Source organism: Somniosus microcephalus, chromosome 1, assembly GCF_052327205.1.
Source record: "Somniosus microcephalus isolate GS21.2 chromosome 1, FLI_Smic_1.0, whole genome shotgun sequence".
Taxonomy (NCBI): Eukaryota; Metazoa; Chordata; class Chondrichthyes; order Squaliformes; family Somniosidae; genus Somniosus; species Somniosus microcephalus.
In genome coordinates, this window is record NC_140987.1 from 304,545,016 (window position 1) to 304,566,311 (window position 21,296).

General features: G+C 45.3%; 1 protein-coding gene across 1 annotated transcript in view; it reads right to left on the reverse strand.

Moving 5' to 3' along the window:
* mpdz (multiple PDZ domain crumbs cell polarity complex component) overlaps positions 1-21,296 on the reverse strand; it is a 399,568-nt gene that overhangs the window by 308,990 nt on the left and 69,282 nt on the right. The window contains exons 5-9 of the mRNA XM_085986223.1: positions 16,450-16,674; positions 15,689-15,828; positions 13,169-13,382; positions 10,479-10,607; positions 3,823-4,070 (exon numbers count right to left, since the gene is read on the reverse strand). Of these exons, the coding sequence (XP_085842349.1) occupies positions 3,823-4,070; positions 10,479-10,607; positions 13,169-13,382; positions 15,689-15,828; positions 16,450-16,674 (956 nt within the window). The remainder of the gene's footprint in view (positions 1-3,822; positions 4,071-10,478; positions 10,608-13,168; positions 13,383-15,688; positions 15,829-16,449; positions 16,675-21,296) is intronic.

Below are 21,296 nucleotides of genomic sequence, written 5' to 3' on the forward strand. Positions count from 1 at the left end.
ACAAAACTTGGAAGTATAGTGAACAGTGAGGAGGATAGTGATAGACTTCAAGAATTCATAGACAGGCTGGTGGAATGGGCAGACACGTGGCAGATGAAATTTAACGCAGAAAAGTGCGAGTGATACATTTTGGTAGGAAGAACGAAGAGAGGCAATATAAACTGAAGGGTACAATTCTAAAGGGGGTGCATGAACAGAGAGACATAAGAACATAAGAAATAGGAGCAGGAGTAGGCCAATCGGCCCCTCGAGCCTGCTCCGCCATTCAATAAGATCATGGCTGATCTGATCCTAACTGCCAATCCACTATCACAGAACCATCTCCTGAATCTAACAGAATTAGACACACGAAATAGGAGCAGGATCAGGCTACACGGCCCCTGGCCCGCTCCGCTACCCACAGGGCCATGACCGATCCGAACCTAGACACATGTCCAAATTCCTGCCCGCTCCCCGTAACCCTTAATTCCCTTTACTTCTAGGAAACTGTCTATTTCTGTTTTAAATTTATGTAATGATGTAGCTTCTACAGCTTTTTGGGGCAGCATATTCCATGGACCTACCACCCTCTGAGTGAAGTAGTTCCTCCTCATCTCAGTTTTGAAAGAGCAGCCCCTTATTCTAAGACTATGCCCCCTAGTTCTAGTTTCACCCATCATCGGGAACATCTTCCCCGCATCCACCCGATCCAACCCCTTCACAATCTTATATGTTTCAATAAGATCGCCTCTCATTCTTCTGAACTCCAATGAGTAGAGTCCCAATCTACTCAACCTCTCCTCATATGTCCATCCCCTCATCCCCGGGATTAACCAAGTGAACCTTCTTTGTACTGACTCGAGAGCAAGTATGTCCTTTCTTAAGTATGGACACCAAAACTGTACGCAGTATTCCAGGTGCGGTCTCACCAATACCTTGTACAACTGGCAATACCTTGTACAACTGGGTGGTATATGTGCACAAATCGTTGAAGATGGCAGGGCAGGTTGAGAAAGCGGTAGAAAAAGCATACGGGATCCTGGGCTTCATAAATAGAGGCATAGAGTACAATAGCAAGGAAGTTATGATGAACCTTTATAAAACACTGGTTCAGCATCAACTGGAGTATTGTGTCCAATTCTGGGCACCGCACTTTAGGAAGGATGTGAGGGCCATAGAGAGGGTGTAGAAAGGATTTACAAGAATGGTTCCAGGGATGAGGGACTTCAGTTACGTGGATAGACTGGAGAAGCTGGGGTTGTTCTCCTTAGAGCAGAGAAGGTGGAGAGGAAATTTTTAGAGGTGTTCAAAATCATGAGGGGTCTAGATAGAGAGAAACTGTTCCCATTGGCGGAAGGGTCGAGAACCAGAGGACACAGATTTAAGGTGATTGGCAGAAGAACCAAAGGCGACATGAGGAAAAACTTTTTTACGCAGCGAGTGGTTAGGATCTGGGATACACTGCGTGAAAGGGTGGTGGAGACAGATCCAATTGTGGCTTTCAAAAGGGAATTGGATAAGCACCTGAAGGAAAAAATTTTGCAGGGCTACGGGGTAAGGGCGGGGGAGTGGACGGGGTAAGGGCGGGGGGAGTGGGACTAGCTGAAGTTCTCTTGCAGAGAGCTGGCATGGGCTCAACAAGCCGAATGGCCTCCTTCTTTGCTGTTACCATTCTATAATTATCTTCCTTTTGTCAGTATCAATCGAGCCAGTTGCCAGGATTTTAATCGCTCCACCAATGGCGGCCGTGCCTTCAGTTGCCTGGGCCCTAAGTTCTGGAATTCCTTCCCTAAAACTCTCCACCTTTCTACCTCCTTTAAGATGCTCCTTAAAACCTAGCTATTTGACCAAGCTTTTGGTCATCTGTCCTAATAGCTCCTTATGTGGCTCAGTGTCAAATTTTGTTTGATCATGCTCCTGTGAGGCACCTTGGGACATTTTACTACATTAAATGTGCTATAGAAATGCAAGTTGTTGCTGTTGCAGCAATCAGACTAACTAGTCTTCCTGCTTTTGCTGTAGGGAAACATCTGCCCTTTAACTAGACCACCTCCAATGGCAGGGCTGAGGCTGGGAACTCACTACAGTTGGTAAGTGTAGGAATTACAGCACATTTGTAAATTAACTTCCAACTACTCTCAGCAAAAGGTGTGGGCGAAGGTATTTCAAAATAATTTTCAATTCTATTGGCATATGTTAAGATGTTCTGGAAAAAGTTAAGATACTGCGATAAAATATGGTCAGCAATTTCCAAAGCAATTAGTTTACACAAGATACACAATCTCTGGCCTTCAGATACTGCAGTACATATATACTAATGTGTCCACAATAGATCAGCCCATAATTACTTCATTGTTGCACAAAATGGATTATAAACCCAAAATGATTTTAAACAAATATAGGGGGTGAAATTGGATGCCTTTGTGCCTTCTGTTAGCACCCCCGGGCGCGGCGCTGACATCGACTCCCACCATATTTGGCGGGAGTTTTGTGGTGGCGCTACGGCGTTGCGCCCCGATCTCCTTCACCTGGAGATTGTGACGTCATCGCCCCGGACCCAATATTGACTTCTGCCCCCTGCAGCAGCGCCGGTCGGAAACACGACAGCTGCAGGAGGTGTGCGTCAGGCGGCCAGCCGCTTCGGGGGTGATGATTAAAGGCGAGGGCCTAGAAATTCAGTAGGCTTAGCGCCCCATTTGGGGCGCTGGAGGGCCTAGCGCCGGAGTTATGGCCAGTTGGCAAATTCAGTGGGGCCCTTCCGTCGGCATTGCACCGGTTGCGCTGCGCCGGCACCGATGATGTCATCAGTGTGCGCAGCGTCCCGGTTGCCGTGGTGACGGGCCCCAGCGCCGAAATTGAGTTGCGGCCGCCTCGCCCGTGGCAGCCGCAACTAAGACTTTGGCAACCGAGTTTTGCAGGAGTTAGCGCCGGCGCATTAAGGTCGCGCGGCGGCCGGCCGCCTGCCCGCGCCTCCCTCCCCGGACTCCTCCACCCCCCCCCCGCGGAACAGATGCGTCTGGCCTGCAAGCCCGGCACTTGTCCGAGGTGCCGGGCTCATTCTTCTGAACATTTGAACGGCCAGCGGGCGGGTGCAGGCAGCTCCTCCTTAACTGAAGGAGGAGGCCTGCACTTCCCCAGCCTGCCGCACCGCATCGGGTGCCGCAGCGCCGGAATTGCGCCGCAGTGCGGCACTCAGCGCCCATTTCGAGGCGCTGACACCCTCTAGTAGCGCCGGCAGCCGTTTGGGCGCGGCGCTACTGAATTTTTGGCGCGCGCAGGGGGACTTAGCGCCGGCGCTAAATTTCCGGCGCTAAAGCCCTGGCGAACCCACAACCGAATTTCTAGGCCCAGGTGTCCGAGGTAAGTAAAAGAAAAACATACCTTTCCTGTTCCAGTCAGTGATCGCACAGGATCGTGGCTGCTTGGGTGGTCCAGGTAGGTACTTTTTACATTGCAGAGCCTGCGGCGATGGCCTTTCCCTTTAAGGGAGGGAAGGAGCCTTTGAACGCGGCAGCGCTGCACGGCCCAGTGCGCTGCGCTGCTGAAGTCTCCACCCTGCTCTCTGACGTTAGCGTCCTAAGAAGGAAGTGATTTAGTGCTCCTCCTCCCTCTTGGGGTGCTAAAACTCAATTTTGCGGTCGCTGACACTAATTAGCACCGGGTGCTAAAGTTAGCACCCAGGCATTGTTTACGCCCCAAAATGGTCGATACCAAATTTTCCCCCATAGTCTATGCAAAGAGTTCTGTGAAAATTTAAATTACATATGTCCAAAATTTAGTGACAATATATTCAATTCTAGTTGAAAGCCTGTTCGACCTCTAATTAGAAAATCCTTTTCTCACTTTCTATTTTTCCCCAGAGGAAAACCAGGTACCATACTTGCCTCTTCTGCTACAGGAGGTACAGACGGTAAAGCAGGAAGTCCTTGAGGGGCAGCCGCCAAGGAGTCTTCCACGGCCCCTCTAGCGATCACCAATTTGACTCGATTCCCACACTGCCTCAGCACCTGAGCCACTTGCTCACTACCCATCCCAAGCAGGTCTGTGTCACCTATCTTCAGAATATGGTCACCACTTTGAAGTCGTTCATCCTTTAATCACAAATGGAAAATAAGATTGTTATTTGTGACTGTTTATGAGACAGATTACATGAAAGCATCAATTACAAGCAAGTTCTTTTGCAGCTAGTTCAAGATGTATCTTATATGATGGAAAAATGTTTTTCTCTACATTAATATTGCTGAGATATGAAGCACAGCAAAATAATGAAAGCCAGATAGCTACCTGGAAATGGATGCTCTCCTGGTAGGACTCAGGGAACAGAGCAACATTCTGTATGGGCTGATGGTAAACCAAATGAAGTGGCAAAAGCAATAATTCTGACAATCAGTTATGAACTGACATCAGGAGGCATTTAAACAGCTGAATTGGCACCTGCAAGCATAGGGCAGATATTAGCTGAATACTGCTGAGAAATGAAGCAGAACAAGAGTACGGAAAGCCAGGTAACTACAGGAGTCAGGAGAAAAGGACACACTGTATCGGGTTGATGGCCACCACCCATGGGAGGAAGTGGCAGCAAGGGCGAATGCAGGAAAAAACTTACAAGAACTGGTAAAGACATCAGGAGAAAACTGCCAAGATCAGCCAACAATACATGACAAGCACCAGACTGAGCACACGTGCAAATAAAGCCCCCTCTGCTCACAGCTTAAACTTTAATGCTGGAGAATGTTCAGCAGCAAGACTAGATTACTTAGATGTAGTTCTACCATAACAGAACTAAAGCATGGAATAATTTGTGTGAATGTTGACACTTCAGATGTATTCTATAATTACAACTAGGAAGTTCCGATGACAACCTGTATGCACAGCAGCAATTTTTAAATAGGCTGCACACAAGAAATGTGTATCCTAGATTTGTAGCAGGCCGTATGCATGACACTGTCCCTGCTTTATTGTACTTTATATATCAGCTTGTCTTACAAGCAGTAGAGGTACACCCAAACAGGGATAACCTATAGATAGAGATGTCTCGAAGTAATTTTAGCCACAAACACTTTTCAAGGAGACCACCGTAGAAATCACTGGCTGCAAGACCATCAAGTGAGAGGGATAATGAGCTGACAGTAGTACCATTAGGTTCGTATCATGCCATGTCATCCAACTGAGTAACCTGTCCCATAGGTACTCACACAAAGATACAATGAAAGCAGTGCTTAAAGATAGTTATTTGAGGCAACATTTTGGCATTCTGTTCTCTTGTCTTAGGAAAGAAAGGATGGACTGCTACCACAGCTAGTCAGCAGTTTCTAGTGCCCTTTGCTCAGCATTACCCGGATGATCCAAGTAGAAAATTTGAAGTAGCAGCACAGGGCAAGTCGCAATGCACAGGTCAGGAGAAGCCAGTGGTGGATGCGAGTCGTGAGGGATACAAGGAAGTGATGGCCTTGTCTTTAATTGAGACGATGAGAATAGAGGCGCCACATGAGATAGCAAGGTTGAGGGGTTGGCTGTGAATATGGGTCAGAGAGTTTATATGGAGGCAGGGGTTACGGGAGGACAGGAAGGCAGTGAACTCGGAGGAAAGAGGGCAAGGTGAGTTGAGATGGAGGAAAAAAAAAAATCACCAAGGAGGAATGTCGCTCGGTGCTGAGGGTGAAAAGCAACAAAGATATCTTGGTGGGAAACTTTATGTGGGGCTTGGGGCAGTAGAGAATGAGGATCTTTAAGGAGATGAGAGGGGTGGAAATAGATGAAAAGCTCAAAGAAGGAGAAGGTGCCACAGGAGATGGGGGGACAGTAAGATAGGCAAGTTAGATTTGCTGCTCGTAAAGAGGCAACGATGAGTGCCTCGAGTGGCCCTTTGGAGAATGCCGAAAGAGGCACAGATGGAAGCTGTGGGGTTATCCAAGAGGGAGTTAAGACTGGGACGATGGCAGGAGAGCAGGAAGGTTGAGGAATTGTGAAGGGTTAGATGAGGGATTTGGGGAGGCAAAGTACGAGAGGGGAGAGATGAAAGGAAGCATGAGTGGATAACAGGAAGACAAGGAGACACAGGGAATGGACACATCAAAATTCAGGTAACACAGGCTGGCAAAGATTAGGATAGATGGGCCAAATGGCCTCCTGTGTTGTGAGCCGTACAAAATGCTTTCCCTCTGCCATAACTTGGATATGCAATCTTTAAGTGAAGTGAATGCTCTCAGGCTGCTGCACAGATCTATTTAGTTTGGAAAGCTAGCTCATCCCTTAAAGTGACTGAGATTCTTGCTCATTCAGATAGTTTTGTTGAAAGAAGTTCCTGATCTTCTCTCAATAAACAGCTAAACAAATTGGCAATTGACTCCTGCCACCTGACTGAGGTTTACCAAGACAGTCGAGTGCCTCCATGTGAGTCTGATGTTTAACCAGCAGCCTCCTTTTCAGAACAGGACCCCAGATATTTGAGGCCACTTGAGAGCCTTCACTCCCTACTGAGACTGCAAGGAAGGGTCAGCGGGAGCAGGTAGCTTACATTGGCTGCTTAGGTGAGTTTGTCAAACTTCTTCCAGCACTGAAAAGCAGTCCTGTGGTTCAAGGAAGAGGCAATCACTGTCACAGCCACCTTCCTCTACAAAGTGCGCACCATGTTCTTTACATGTCGCTGACCCCCGACCTCAGTCAGTCACTTCTGGTCTGTATCTCTGTTACAAGGACATGCAGGTCCGGCTCCCTGAAGTTTGTCGCACCTTTCTTCAATCTGGCTCTTATCTTTCATGCCTGTGTTAGCCGTGGCTCAGTGGGTAGCACTCTCGCCTCAGTCAGAAGGTTGTGGGTTCAAGTACCGCTCCAGAGACTTGAGCACCAAAATCCAGGCTGACACTCCAGTGCAGTGCTGAGGGAGTGCTGCACTGTCAGAGGTGCTATCTTTCGGATGCAGCGTTAAACCGAGGCCCCATCTGTTCTCTCAGGCGGATGTAAAAGATCCTATGCAACTATTTCGAAGAGCAGCAGCTCTTGGCCAATATTTATCCCTCAATCAACATCACAAACAGATTATCTGGTCACATTGCTGTTTCTGGGAGCTTGCTGTGCGCAAATTGGCTGCCGTGTTTCCTACATTAGACGTTAGTGGGAGTGGCATATAGACCTCCAAACAGTAATGCAGAGGTTGGGGATGGCATTAAAAGGGAAATTAGAGATAGAGAAGCATGTAATAAGGGCACAGCAGTCATAATGGGTGACTTTAATCTACATATAGATTGGGCTAACCAAATTAGTAACAATACTGTGGAGGAGGAATTCCTGGAGTGCTTAAGGGATGGTTTCCTGGACCAATATGTCGAGGAACCAACCAGAGATCAGGCCATCTTAGGCTGATTATTATGTAACGAGAAAGGATTAATTAGCAATCTTGTTGTACGAAGCCCCTTGGGTAGGAGCGATCATAATATGATCGAATTCTTCATTAAGATGGAGAATGAAGCAGTCGACTCAGAGGCTAGGGTCCTAAATTTAAATAAAGGAAACTACGATGGTCTGAGGCGTGAGTTGGGTAGGATTGATTGGGCAATGTCACTCAAAGGGTTGACGGTGGATAGGCAATGGCAAACATTCAAAGACAGCATGGATGAACTACAGAATTTGTTCATCCCAGTTTGGCATAAAAATAAAACAAAAAAGGTGACTCAACCGTGGCTAACAAGGGAAATTAGGGATCGCATAAGATCCAAGGAGAGGACATATAAATTGGCCAGAAAAAGCAGTATACTTGAGGATTGGGAGCAGTTTAGGATTCAACAAAGGTGGACAAAGGGATTTATTAAGAAAGGGAAAATAGAATATGAGAGTAAGCTTTCAGGGAACATAAAAACTGACTAAAAGCTTTTATAGATATGTTAAGAGAAAAAGATTGGTGAAGTCAAGCATAGGTCCCTTGCAGTCAGAATCAGGGGAATTTATAAAAGGGAACAAAGAAATAGCTGACCAATTAAATACATATTTTGGTTCTGTCTTCACAAAGGAGGACACAAATAACCTCCCAGAAATGTCGGGGAACATAGGGTCTGATGAAAGGGAGGAATTGAAAGAAATCAATATTTGTAGGGAAATGGTGTTAGGGAAATTGATGGGATTGAAGGCCGATAAATCCCCAGGGCCTGATAATCTACATCCTAGGGTACTTAAGGAAGTGGCCCTAGAAATAGTTGATGCTTTGCTGATCATCTTCCAGCATTCGATGGAATCTGGAACAGTACAGGAAACTTTGTTATATCCAGCGCCGACGGGACCGAACTGTTGCCGATCTATCAAAACTGCCGGACATACAAAGTTAATGTTGAAGCATACGGAGATTTTCCGTATTGACAACAAACACTGTTGCTTAGCAACAGCTTCAAACAGTCGGCCCGTACCTTGGAAGCGTCTCTGTAGCTTAGCAACAGCTTCAGAGAGACTTTCCAAAGACTGACTGTTGGAAAAAAAAGCCACGAGAAGAAAAACAACCTAACAGAACGGCTCCTGATTTCTGCCGGTAGATCGAGGTTTCCGGACATACAACCTCCAGATAAACCAAAGTCTCCTGTACCCATGGATTGGAGGGTAGCTAATGTTACCCCACTATTCAAAAAAGGTGGTAGAGAGAAAACGGGGAATTACAGCCTGACATCGGTAGTGGGGAAAATGCTAGAGTCCATTATAAAAGATGTAATAGCAGAGCACTTGGAAAACAGTGACAGGATCGGACAAAGTCAACATGGATTTACAAAAGGTAAATCGTGCTTGACTAATCTACTGGAATTTTTTGAGAATGTAACTGGTAAAATAGATAAGGAAGAACCAGTGGATGTGGTGTATTTGGACTTTCAGAAGGCTTTCGATAAGGTCCCGCATAAGAGATTAGCGTGCAAAATTAAGGCACATGGGATTGGGGGCAAGGTATTGACTTGGATAGAGAACTGGTTGGCAGACAGAAAGCAAAGAGTTGGAATAAATGGGTCTTTTTCCGAGTGGCAGGCAGTGGCTAGTGGGGTACCGCAGGGATCGGTCCTTGGGCCCCAGCTATTCACAATATATATTAATGATCTAGACAAGGGAACTAGATGTAATATCTCCAAATTTGCAGACGACACAAAGCTGGGTGGGCGTGTGTGCTGTGAGGAGGATACCGAGAAACTCCAGGGTGATTTGGACAGGTTGGTTGACTGGGCAAAAGCATGGCAGATGCAATATAACGTGGATAAATGTGAGGTTATCCACTTTGGTGTCAAAAACAGGAAGGCAGGTTATCATCTGAATGGCAATAGATTGGGAGAAGGGGAAGTGCAACGAGACCCGAGTGTCCTTGTGCACCAGTCGCTGAAGGTAAGCATGCAGGTGCAGCAGGCGGTTAAGAAGGCAAATGGCATGTTGGCCTTCGTAGCGAGCGGGTTTGAGTACAGGAACAAGGATGTCTTGCTGCAGTTATACAGGGCCTTGGTGAGACCACATCTTGAGTATTGTGTGCAGTTTTGGTCGCCTTATCTGAGGAAGGATGTTCTTGCCATGGAAGGAGTTCAGCGAAGATTCACCAGGCTGATATCTGGGATGGCAGGAATGACGTATGAGGAGAGATTGGGTCGATTGGGCTTGTACTCGCTGGAGTTTAGAAGAATGAGAGGGGATCTCATTGAAACTTATAAAATTCTGACAGGACTGGACAGACTAGGTGCTGGAAGGATGTTCCCGATGGTCGGGGAGTCCAGAACCAGGGGTCACAGTCTAAGGATAAGGGGTAAGCCATTTAGGACTGAAATGAGGAGGAATTTCTTCACCGAGAGAGTGGTGAACCTGTGGAATTCTCTACCACAGAAGGCAGTAGAGGCCAATTCATTAAATATATTCAAGAAGGAGTTGGATATATTTCTTAAGGCTAAAGGGATCAAGGGGTATGGGGAGAAAGCAGGGACCGGGTACTGAATTTGGATGATCAGCCATGATCGCATTGAATGGCAGAGCAGGCTCGAGGGGCCGAATGGCCTACTCCTGCTCCTATCTTATATGTTTCTATGTTTCTATTACAACGGAGACTACACTTCAAAAGTACTTCACTGGCTGTAAAGCGCTTTGGGACCACATGAAGTCGTGAAAGGCGGTGTAGAAATGCAAGTCTTTCTTTCTAGGTTGCTTGATTGTTCCGTCACTGTCATTGCTCCTTTAAGCAGCGGGGTTTATATCCCAATGCTGCACCAAGTTTCAACGCCACCTACCAGATATTTTCCAAACCCCTCTCCTGACACCTACCTCAATTTATTGCAGGGTCAGCATCGTTGGAATTTCAGGCCTCCTATCTCACCTCTGGAGAGAAATCACCAAGAAGTGCTTGCCGGATTGCTTTATGGAAGGGCACTGGCAGCCACTGGGAGTCAGTGGAAGATCTACAATCTATTCACTTATCCTCCCAATAAACACTACAATGGTGAACAGCATTGATGAAATGACAATGTGAAAAGTAACTGATATTATTTTTAGCCCCTTACCAGGTCTGCGACTCCTCCAGGTAAAATGGTCTTCACAACAACACCAGTCGTTCTTCCACCTACTATTCCAAATCCCAAACCGGAGCCATCGTTTACCAACTCAATAGTTTCAACAATCTGCCAATGGACCTGTTGGGGATAAAAATAGTCTGCAATTCTTGTGTTGCAAAACACAACTCCAAGACACTACTTGAAGTACACAAAGAAAAAGAAAAATTCAGATAACATGGCACCCACCTATCATAATGCCTAAAAGTATACCTCCCCGAAAAACTCGCTTCTATAACTAACCGCTTCTATAACTAACCGCTTCTATAACTAACCGCTTCTATAACTAACCGCTTCTATAACTAACCGCTTCTATAACTAACCACTTCAAGTTTATGGGGGGGGGGGGGGGGATAGCTGAAATTAATCATGACAAATCAGTCTCAGAAATCGACAGGCAGAGCAGCAGAAATATTAAAACATCTAACCTAGGGGATGCATCAAGACACTCCTGCTGCAAACACCGCGTAATCAAATTGTACAACGGCTTCATAAAATATGTGAATTCACATTTTTGAGAGTTTGCTATGTAAAAAAAATTCAGCTAAGACACCTGTTGGAGGGGGAAGAAGAAAGGGAGTCGCAGAGGCAGAGAAGGAGATGTGGGCAATGTTGCGAAAGTGGAAGAAAGGGGCCTGAGTAACAGAGCCAATGACCAGGAGAAATCTGAGTGTGTAATCGAGTAAATCAAGACTCTGCATCTTCTGACTCGGGCAGTAGCAGGGAGGAGTAATCAAGGCAAGGTCTCAGCTGGCAGGAGCTGATGATGATTTTGGCGTTGGTAAAATTAAGCTGGAAGGAATGTTGGCCCATCCATGACGTGATGTCACACAAGCAGTTGGCGAGTATAACAACATCTTTTGAAGTAATAGAAGAGTTGTCGCTTTTACACAATTACTGAGACTATATAAAGTTACAACCAGGTGCTATTAGCATATATATGAAAGATAATCGCATATAGCCTGCGAACAAGAGTAGCCCAAGGATGGACCCCTGGGTGCAAAGGTTGATTTGTGAGATGATGTTGTGCCTGAGTTGCAAGAGGTATAAGCAGAACCAGGAGATTGCAGTGCCGTAGAGGTACACTACAGAGAAGAGACATTGGAGAAGGATGCAATGAAGAATTAATTGTGTTGAAGATGACAAAGAGGTCAAGGAAAGGACAGCCAAAGAGCCACAGTAACAGAATATGTTATTTGTGATGTTGACCAGTATGGTCTGAGTGCTATGCATGGTGCAGAACCAAACTGGAGGATCTCGAATAGGAGAGTAATTGCAATTTTGGAAAGAAAGCAAAGGTTGGAGTTGAATGGTGAGAATGAAGGGGTTGAAGGTGGGTTTTTAAAGAGGGTGGCGATAACAGCAGTCTTGGATGCGGTGGGAACAGTATGCAAAATATTCTGTGGTACAAACACAAATTTATCTAAGAATTGGTCTTCTTGATGGATGCGCCAATGGCACCTCATGTTAGCACACAGAACATCTGCAATATTGAATCAAGGGAGAGATGATTACTCAAAGTGGGAGATCCAATCTCAGTTGAAGCATGTGAAAGTGGTGTGAACAGGATGGGAGATATTTCTACCACATAGCAAGCCATGTCATACCATTAGCACACAGTTCCTAACATACAGCTCAAAATCAGCACTAGCAGAAGACCGGTAGCAGGTTTGTGGGTATGCAAAAGAAAACTATGCCAAATACAGGAAACTTTGTGCTATCCGGCACCGACGGGACCGAGCTGTTGCCGTTCCCTCAAAACTGCCGGACACTCCAGCTCTAATGTTGAAGCATACAGAGGTTTTCATCTCCGTATCTGACAACAAACACTGTTGCTTAGCAACAGCTTCTAAACAGTCGGCTGCAGCTGCAAGCGTCTCTAGCTGAAGCTGTTGCTATAACTACAGACCTTGCAGTGCCTGACTGGGGGAAAAAAAAGCAACGAAAAGAAAAAAAACGGCTCCTGATTTTTGCCGGTGGCTCGAACTTGCCGGACATTTAGCCTCCAGATAACACAAAGTTTCCTGTATATGATTTTATGAATATGAATTATTTTTTAAAAATTGCTGTTCTATGTTTTTTGTTGTTACTCTCTCCTGCAATCAAGAGGGCAAGGTGCCAGGGGGGAGGGGGTAGAAGAGAAGGTGCTCTGCTCTCAGATCATCACTCTTGCTGTTTTTTTCACAGCTGCGATGTTTCCTTCTTTGTAGCAATGTGGCTAATACTGCAACTGTTTCATCCTTATTTTCCTTTTATGAGCATTATATTGAAAACCATTTGCAGCAATTAAAAATAACCCAGGATTATAATAGTTTACTGGACTCAAGTAGTCTGAATAATCGAGTGCAAAAGCAGCACATGTAGCAGAAAATTACTTTAGGAGAATTGGTGCGAAAGCACTAATCAACTGATTTACTCAACATATATGCAAAATTACTTAAAATTATTTCAAAATAAACTTCCAAAGAAATGAAGAAAATGATACTTTGTCCTATAAATACTATTCAACTTAATTAGATTAGACCATATACAGCATGTACTTTTTTTGTGCCTTAAGCAACTTCTAAGAAATGCTTACTTTACTGTTAAACTGCACACATACCATGGAGATCTATTCAGGCTCTGAAGTATGCTGTACTTACTGTAGAAGAATGAGCAGAGAGTGTACTCGCATCCGATGGTGTACGTGAAACTACTGGACTGGATAATTGTGGAATGGATCCTCTGGCAACCACCAACTGGACCTGGTCAGTGGCTTTCTGCAGGATGCCAATAGCTTGTTGATGGGTGACAGTCTGGTCCAGCGGCTGTCTGTTGATAGCTAGGATCTGGTCTGCTTCCTTTAGTTTGCCATCTCTATCAATAGAGCATAGAGGTGGAATACTTAATTTTATGTATTCCACGCTGTGGTTTAATGATTTCGGTCTACTTAATTTGTAACTTCAATAAATATTTTTAATGACATCAAAAACAAAAAAGGATGAAGATTATGAACAGCTACTGTGGGTCAAATACGAATTCCAGTCATCACAGGCAGGTTTGCTACAGGAAGATCAGCAAGAAAACACACAAATCAACCTGCCCTGCCTATATCAAACTTCAAACCTTCTAGTAACCAAGTACTGACCAACATTAGCAGTGCCTGGGAGAAGAAAACCTACTCAATCTCTTGCTTGGGGGTCATGTTATTACAGAATAGGTGGGTCAAAAAGAAAACAAACAAAAAAATAAAAACCTACTGGTAAAGTATATACAGGAAACTGACAAAAACAACTTGCATTTATATAGTACCTTTAACATAATAAAACGTTCCAAGGCACTTCACAGGAATGTTATCAAAAAAAAGAGCTATATAAGATGTTAGAGCAGATGATCAAAAGCTCGGTCAAAGAGGTATCACACAATCACACAGAATCACAGAATCCCCACAGTGCAGATAGAGGCCATTTCGACCCATCGAGCCTGCACCGACACATATCCCACCCTATCCCCGTAACCCCATGTATTTAATCCCCTAACACTAAGGGTCAATTTATCATAGCCAAATCAACCTAACCCGCACATCTTTGGACTGTGGGAGGAAACCGGAGCACCCGGAGGAAACCCACGCAGACACGGGGAGAATGTGCAAACTCCACACAGACAGTCGCCTGAGGCCGGATTTGAACCTGGGTCCCTGGTGCTGTGAGGCAACAGTGCTAACCACTATGCCACCGTGTCCCGTAGGTTTTAAGGAGCATCTTCAAGGAGGAGAGAGAAGTAGAGAGGCGGAGACATTTAAGGAGGGAATTTCAGAGCTTAGGACCTAGGCAGCTGAAGGCACGACCGCCAATAGTGGAGCAATTAAAATCGGGGATGTTCAAGAGACCAGAATTGGCGGAGCGCAGAGATCTCGAGGGAATATAGGGCTGCAGGAGATTAGAAATAGGGGAGGGGCAAGACCATGGAGGGATTTGAAAAAAGGATGAGAATTTTAAAATCGAGGCGTTGCTCAACTGGAAACCAATGTAGGTCAGTGACATTTCTGCAGCTACTGCTCTGCTCAATCACATCCTCACCGCCACCTTTGATGCCCTCACACCATCTTTAATTTCTGCCCGTCTGTTTATAGTCTCTTACTCCTCAACCGTGGCAAAGACTGAGGTTCTTCAAAGGCTTTCAGAATTTTTGTCCCCTTGTTGTAAAACTCTCCTACAATTGTCCCCATCCTGTTAAATCTGATTTGCGTGCAATTTTTATCTCTACAGATCTATCTAAATCTACAGCTGAAGCTATGCTCATGAGCTGACCAGGAAAATCAGATATAAACAGTCTACTTCCATTTACATGTAGCACTAACGTTTAGGAAAATCTAGGCTTTAGTCTCTTAAAACAGTCCTGCCTGATGCAAGTCAAGAAACTTGAGCAGACAGCACAAAAACCAGTGTCACACTTGGAGAATATGCACGTTAAACACTAATTTGCAGTGCTTGAAGCCAGTCCAGGTCGTTGCTGTGGTCGATTACATTGACCAGTGCTGAACAGAATGAAAAACTGATAAATAACCATCATCAAATTAAAAAACTGTAAAATAAACCATTAACAGCAAGAGCACAAACATTTCCTTAGTGATGGGGGGAAAATGAACTAACATTCCAGGGCAATGCCAATTCTTTCATACCTCATAGAAGTGAGGTGACCAAGTGTGGATGCCTCCCCAACATTATGGCATCCAAAATGTCACAGGTCATTTCTTAAATGACTAATCATAGGCCAGTGCGCTCTATTGTCAACCCACTCCAATAGTATGTGGAAAATTCAGAGTGAAGAAAGTGTATATCCTCATCTCGATACTCACTTGCTGCAAGCTCGTCATTTTGGAATTTATTTTCATGTTCAACCTCACTTTTGTGCTTCATTCGTCACTATTTGAAACACTGGTTGTAAGTTTTCTTTTCCACTTCTTTAGTAATTCTTGTCATCCTACCACTAGCCGTTAAGTCTGATCTATCAATTTGGTTCCTGAATGTTTAGTTGTCTTTTAATTTTACAACCAAGAACTATGAAAGTGCTTCAGAGGAAGGATGAGTCGCATATTTTTAAGAACTAGAAGTCAACAGTTAAGATATTTACATGGGGAAAAACAGATCTAATGTTGAAGGCAATCTCTTAAAAGTTCTTACCTTGCTGACACACTGCCCTCTTGGATTTCCTGGACAAAGATCCCCAGTTCTCCTTTATGTTCACTCTTAAGTCCTACTACACTGAATCCCAAACCACCACAGGGAGGTTTCACCAGATCTATGTATTCCATAGGACGGCCCTAGTGGGATGGAGATTCTGGTCATTATTAACAAACACCTTTTCTACCACACAGCCATTTACATCCAAACAAAAGTTCTTCGAAAGGAATATGTTCACCTACAGCCAAAAACAAAAACTGCCAATGGTAAAGCAGCGCTCAGCTGTAGGAAAATATTCCAGCTTGGGCACGTTCAGATCAACCTCAAGGGTGTCCAAAAATCGACGGCACAGAGCCACTTCAAACACACCACCACGTTAGTGGAATGGCTCAGGATGTGAGCGGACATCTGACATGACAGGAAAATAGAATCTCCCAACAGGCAAAAGATGCCACCTTTCTTTTAAAAAGATGGGAGAATAGTTAATAGTGAAACTACTGTCAGTAGTCTTTCCCTTTCTTTTAACATTTCCAGGTGTTAGTTGACACCTATACAAGACAATGATTCAGGAAGTAATAAAAATAATAGTTCCTTCAATACAAATCAAAAACATGGTAAAGGGAAAACTACTTGGTCAGTTAACATTTTGTGAACATTTTGAATTTAAGCTATTTTGAAATTAATTTTGAAATAACATGCATTAAATAGGTCTTTAAATGTCTAACAACTACATGAACTATTACATAGAATCATCCTCTTACATGGGCCATTTTCCTCAAAATCTGCTCAAACTCTTCATTGGACTGCTTGCCATTAACAGGAGGAGAGCCAGGCTGCACTGCAGTTTCATGTTCGGTTTCTTTACTTCCATTCTGTTGAGCTATCATGTACGATTCATTTAATGGTGATGAAACCAAAGTGACAGGTGAGACAACTGCTTGAGAAAGATCAATGCTTGGATGTATGGAAGATGGCATGATGTTCACCTATTTAAAAAAGGTACAAATGTCACAGAAGTAACTGCACAAATATAACAGAAAATAAAGAGGGAACACTGAAATAAAATAATAATTTCTCATCTACATCCAAAGCATTAGCCTACCATTTCTCTTTCCAGATGCTGACTTATTTGCTACATATTTTCTGTTTTTATTTCACAAAATTGTAGTGTATGTACCTTTAAGAGGAACTATGTTTTTGAAGCCCGTGTACTGTAGTACCAGTAGTGACCACTCGGGTATATAAGCCTGTATAGCGTCTGGTGTAGTTAGTTCACCTCCAGACTTTGTTCAGCAAACACTTGTTAAATCAACTCCTGCATTCCGTGTCTCCATTAACACACGGATCTAACAGTGGCGACGAGTTAGAAACGAACTTACCTGCAATTCGGCAACACCTCAAGGAGATCGATTCCTCAGACGAAGGTCGAAGCCAGAAGCAAGTAAAAAAAAAAAACTGTGGTTTCACCAGCTAAACGGGCTGGTGGCAGGTAGTGCACTGATCCTTCTTGGGCTGCGGCGGGCTGGGGCTCGATCGGGTGGCTCTGCAGCGGGGCCGGGCAGCGAGTCGGAAAGCAGAAGCAAAGAGAGACAGATGGTGGAACACTCAGGAGGCAGCCGGTGCTGCAAAGCAGGTCGGCGTTCGGACCGAGCAGAGGGAGGGGAAAGTCCCAGAGGGTCCGCTCCACGACGGGAACGGTTCTCCAAGTAACGGAGAAGCTGTTTAAAAGATATATGAAAAAAAAAGAAAAATAGAAATACTGCGAAAAGCTGCAGGTCGCAACGGGAACCGCGGAGAACAGCATTGGCAGCAGCGGCAGCGGCGGGAAAGCGCGGGAGGCGCCATCTTGACTCGGCGGGGAAGAAGGAAAAGCGCGGGAGGCGCCATTTTTGATTTTCAGGATGCCGAAGACTGGCAATATTACTGCTTTCGATAGTGATATAGAGGATTGGACCACATATGTGGAAAGAGTGGAGGTATATTGCAAGGCGAATGAAGTAGCGGATGATAAAAAGGCATCGGTACTTCTAAATCTGATGGGCGCAAGGTCATACGGGCTGTTACGAAACTTGATCACTCCAGCCAAACCGATGGACAAGAATTTTAAGGAGATTGTTGATACCTTACAGGAGCACTTAAACCCAACACCGCTGCTGATAGCGGAACGATTCAAATTCTTCAGGAGGAATCAGCACAAGAATGAAAGTAACGCTGATTACCTCACCGAATTACGAAAACTGTCAAAGCACTGCCAGTTCGGGGCAGGACTGGCAGATTCTCTACGAGACAAATTCGTCTGCGGTCTCCTAAGCGAAGGAACACAGAAAAGACTACTTTCTGAGAAAGATTTGACACTGGACAAGGCTTTCAGTGCGGCTGTATCATACGAAGCAGCAGCAAGAGGAGCTGCAGAGATACAGCAAAAGCCACAGGACTTCGGCACCCATGAAATGACACGGGGTTTCGAGAGATGTTATCGCTGCGGCAGATCCACCCATGACCAGAAGGACTGCTGGTTCAAGGACAAATCATGCAGGCAATGCGGAAAGATGGGACACATTGCACGTGTATGCAGATCTGGAAAAAAATCTGCTGACAGTAAAAAGGTCAATAAGGAAAAGTACAGAAAGGTACAAAGGATGACGGACAGTAGCTCCGAAGACCAGAAGAGCGATAGCGACTCCGGAAACAAGAGACTAAGCTGTCTCAAATTACATAATGTAATTGCCAAAGAAGATTACCAGACCATTTGGGTTACCCTCACGATAGCGGGGTCCCCAGTCAAAATGGAGCTAGATACAGGATCAGCTCTGACCGTCATGAGTCGACAGGATTACGAGCGGCTATTTCCGCATATACCTTTGAAAGACACATCCATTATATTGAAGACATATACGAGGCAGAAAGTATACCCCAGAGGGAAAATAAGGGTGCCTGTTGTATACAACGGCAAAGAAATACAGAAGTTGTATTTATACGTTCTGCAAGATGGTGGTCCACCGTTGTTAGGACGTGAATGGATCAGAAAGATACGTTTAGACTGGCACTCCGTTCAGGCACTGACGGTGACCAGTAAGAAAAAAAATGATGATGACGTCATACCTGGACGATTAAAAGAAATCTTGGCTAACGCTAAAGAAGTGTTTCAACAGGAACTAGGAACCCTGAAAGGCGCCACTGCCTCAGTAAAAGTGGAAGATGCGGCAATTCCCAAGTTTTTTAAGGCAAGGCCGGTGCCATACGCAATTCGTCCAGCCGTCGAGGCAGAGCTGGAGAATTTGGAAAAAGCAGGCATGTTATCCAAGGTAGATTGGAGCGAGTGGGCAACACCCATCGTCCCGGTCATGAAGAAAACGTTGAATAATGATAAATCTGAAGAACAGAGAAAAATTCGCATCTGTGGGGACTTCAAGGTGACTGTAAACCCGGTTCTTCACACGGTACAGTATCCTCTTCCGAGGATAGAAGATATTTTCGCCTCACTATCCGGAGGGAAACGTTTCACCAAAATTGACTCGGCACAGGCATATCTACAGATGGAGGTTGAGGAGGCCTCTAAAAAGTATCTCACGATAAACACACACAAAGGCTTGTACCAGTACAATCAACTGGTTTTCGGAGTGGCATCAGCTCCGGCTATCTGGCAAAGAGCTATGGAGCAAGTCCTGCAAGGGATTCCGGGGACTCAATGCTACCTAGACGACATCCTTGTAACAGGAGAAAACGACGAGCACCTTGCCAACTTGGAGCAGGTGCTTACGAGGCTGAAAGAACGGGGCCTACGAGCAAATCGCCCCAAGTGCGAATTTTTCCAGAAACAAATATCATATTGTGGCCATGTCATTAACGAAGAAGGGTTGCATAAGTCACCTGAAAATATTGAAGCGGTCGTAAAAGCCCCCGCGCCTGAAAATGTCTCACAATTAAGGTCGTTCCTGGGATTAATAAATTACTATCATAAATTTTTACCGAACTTGTCAACGGTTCTGCACCCTCTTAACGCACTGCTACAAACGGGAGTAGTTTGGAAATGGAGCGAAGACTGTTAACGTGCCTTCCATAAATGCAAAGGCTTGATCACGTCCAGGGAAGTGTTGGCTCATTACAACCCATCACTGCCAATCAGACTGGCGTGCGATGCATCCCCTTACGGCGTGGGAGCGGTATTATCGCATAGATTCCCTGATGGCTCGGAGCGGCCGATAGCTTTTGCGTCACGCTCATTGAACTCAGCTGAGCGTAACTATGCCCAGATCGACAGGGAGGCACTCAGCCTGGTGTGGGGGGTGAAGAAATTCAACCATTACCTACACGGACAAAAATTTAATTTGTTGACTGACCATCAACCCCTCGTCTCCATATTCAACCCTAAAAAGGGCGTTCCCATTATGACAGCGCAAAGGCTACAGAGGTGGTCCCTTTTCCTAGGGGCACACCAATATGACATAGAATACAAAGGAACAAAACAGCATGGGAATGCTGACGGGTTATCGCGCCTACCGTTGCCAACGGTAGAAGAGGCGCCTACAGTGGACCCAGTGGAGATGTTCCACTCGACCATAGTGGAATGTCTACCGGTGACAAATTCTACCATTGAAAAGGAAACGAGAAATGACCCGACTCTCTCACGAGTCTACGATTTAACGGTGACGGGATGGCCAGCACATGGTGAACCACTGTTGCCAGCATTCTCGCAAAGAGAACAGCTGTCAGTGTGCCGAGGAACCTTGATGTGTGGATCCAGAGTGGTGATTACACCCAAACTCAAGGATAAAGTGCTAAAGGAGCTTCACGAGGGGCATCTGGGTGGAGTGAAAATGAAGAACTTAGCCAGAGCGTTTGTGTGGTGGCCAGGTATCGATGGAGACATCGAAGAAATGACCAAGAGCTGTCTAGGATGCCAGAAGGTCCAAAACGCCCCACCACAAGCCCCTCTACATCCATGGGAGTGGCCCTCATCTCCATGGCAAAGGGTACATATCGACTTTGCTGGTCCATTTATGGACTCAATGTTCTTAATCGCGGTGGATGCACACGCCAAGTGGCCGGAGGTAATAAAGATGTCCTCCACCACCACGGAAAAAACCATCACAGTATTAAGGACCATATTCGCCAGGAATGGGCTGCCTGAACAGATCTGTTCTGATAATGGACCGCAATTTGTATCCGAAGAATTCAGGAAGTTCTTAAAAAACAATGGGGTTAAGCACTACACGTCCGCCCCATACCATCCCGCCACCAATGGATTAGCTGAAAGGTTTGTCCAGACCTTCAAGAAGGCCATAAAGGCCATGGGTAATGAAGACATAAATCTACAACATAAGGTAGATAACTTCTTGTTTGCGTACAGGAATGCAACACATGTGGTTACAAACCAAACCCCCGCCATGATGTTTTTCAATAGAAGACTAAGATGCCGGCTGGATTTGGTCAAGCCAAACGTCAGAAGGGACATAGAGAACCAGCAATTTCAAAGCATGAATGAAAGGCCAACTAGAACCTTCCAGATAGGTCAACCAGTTTTGGCCCGGGACTACCGTACCGATAAATGGCAGCCTGGAACTATTTGCACACGACTAGGACCGCTGATGTATACCGTGGACATTGG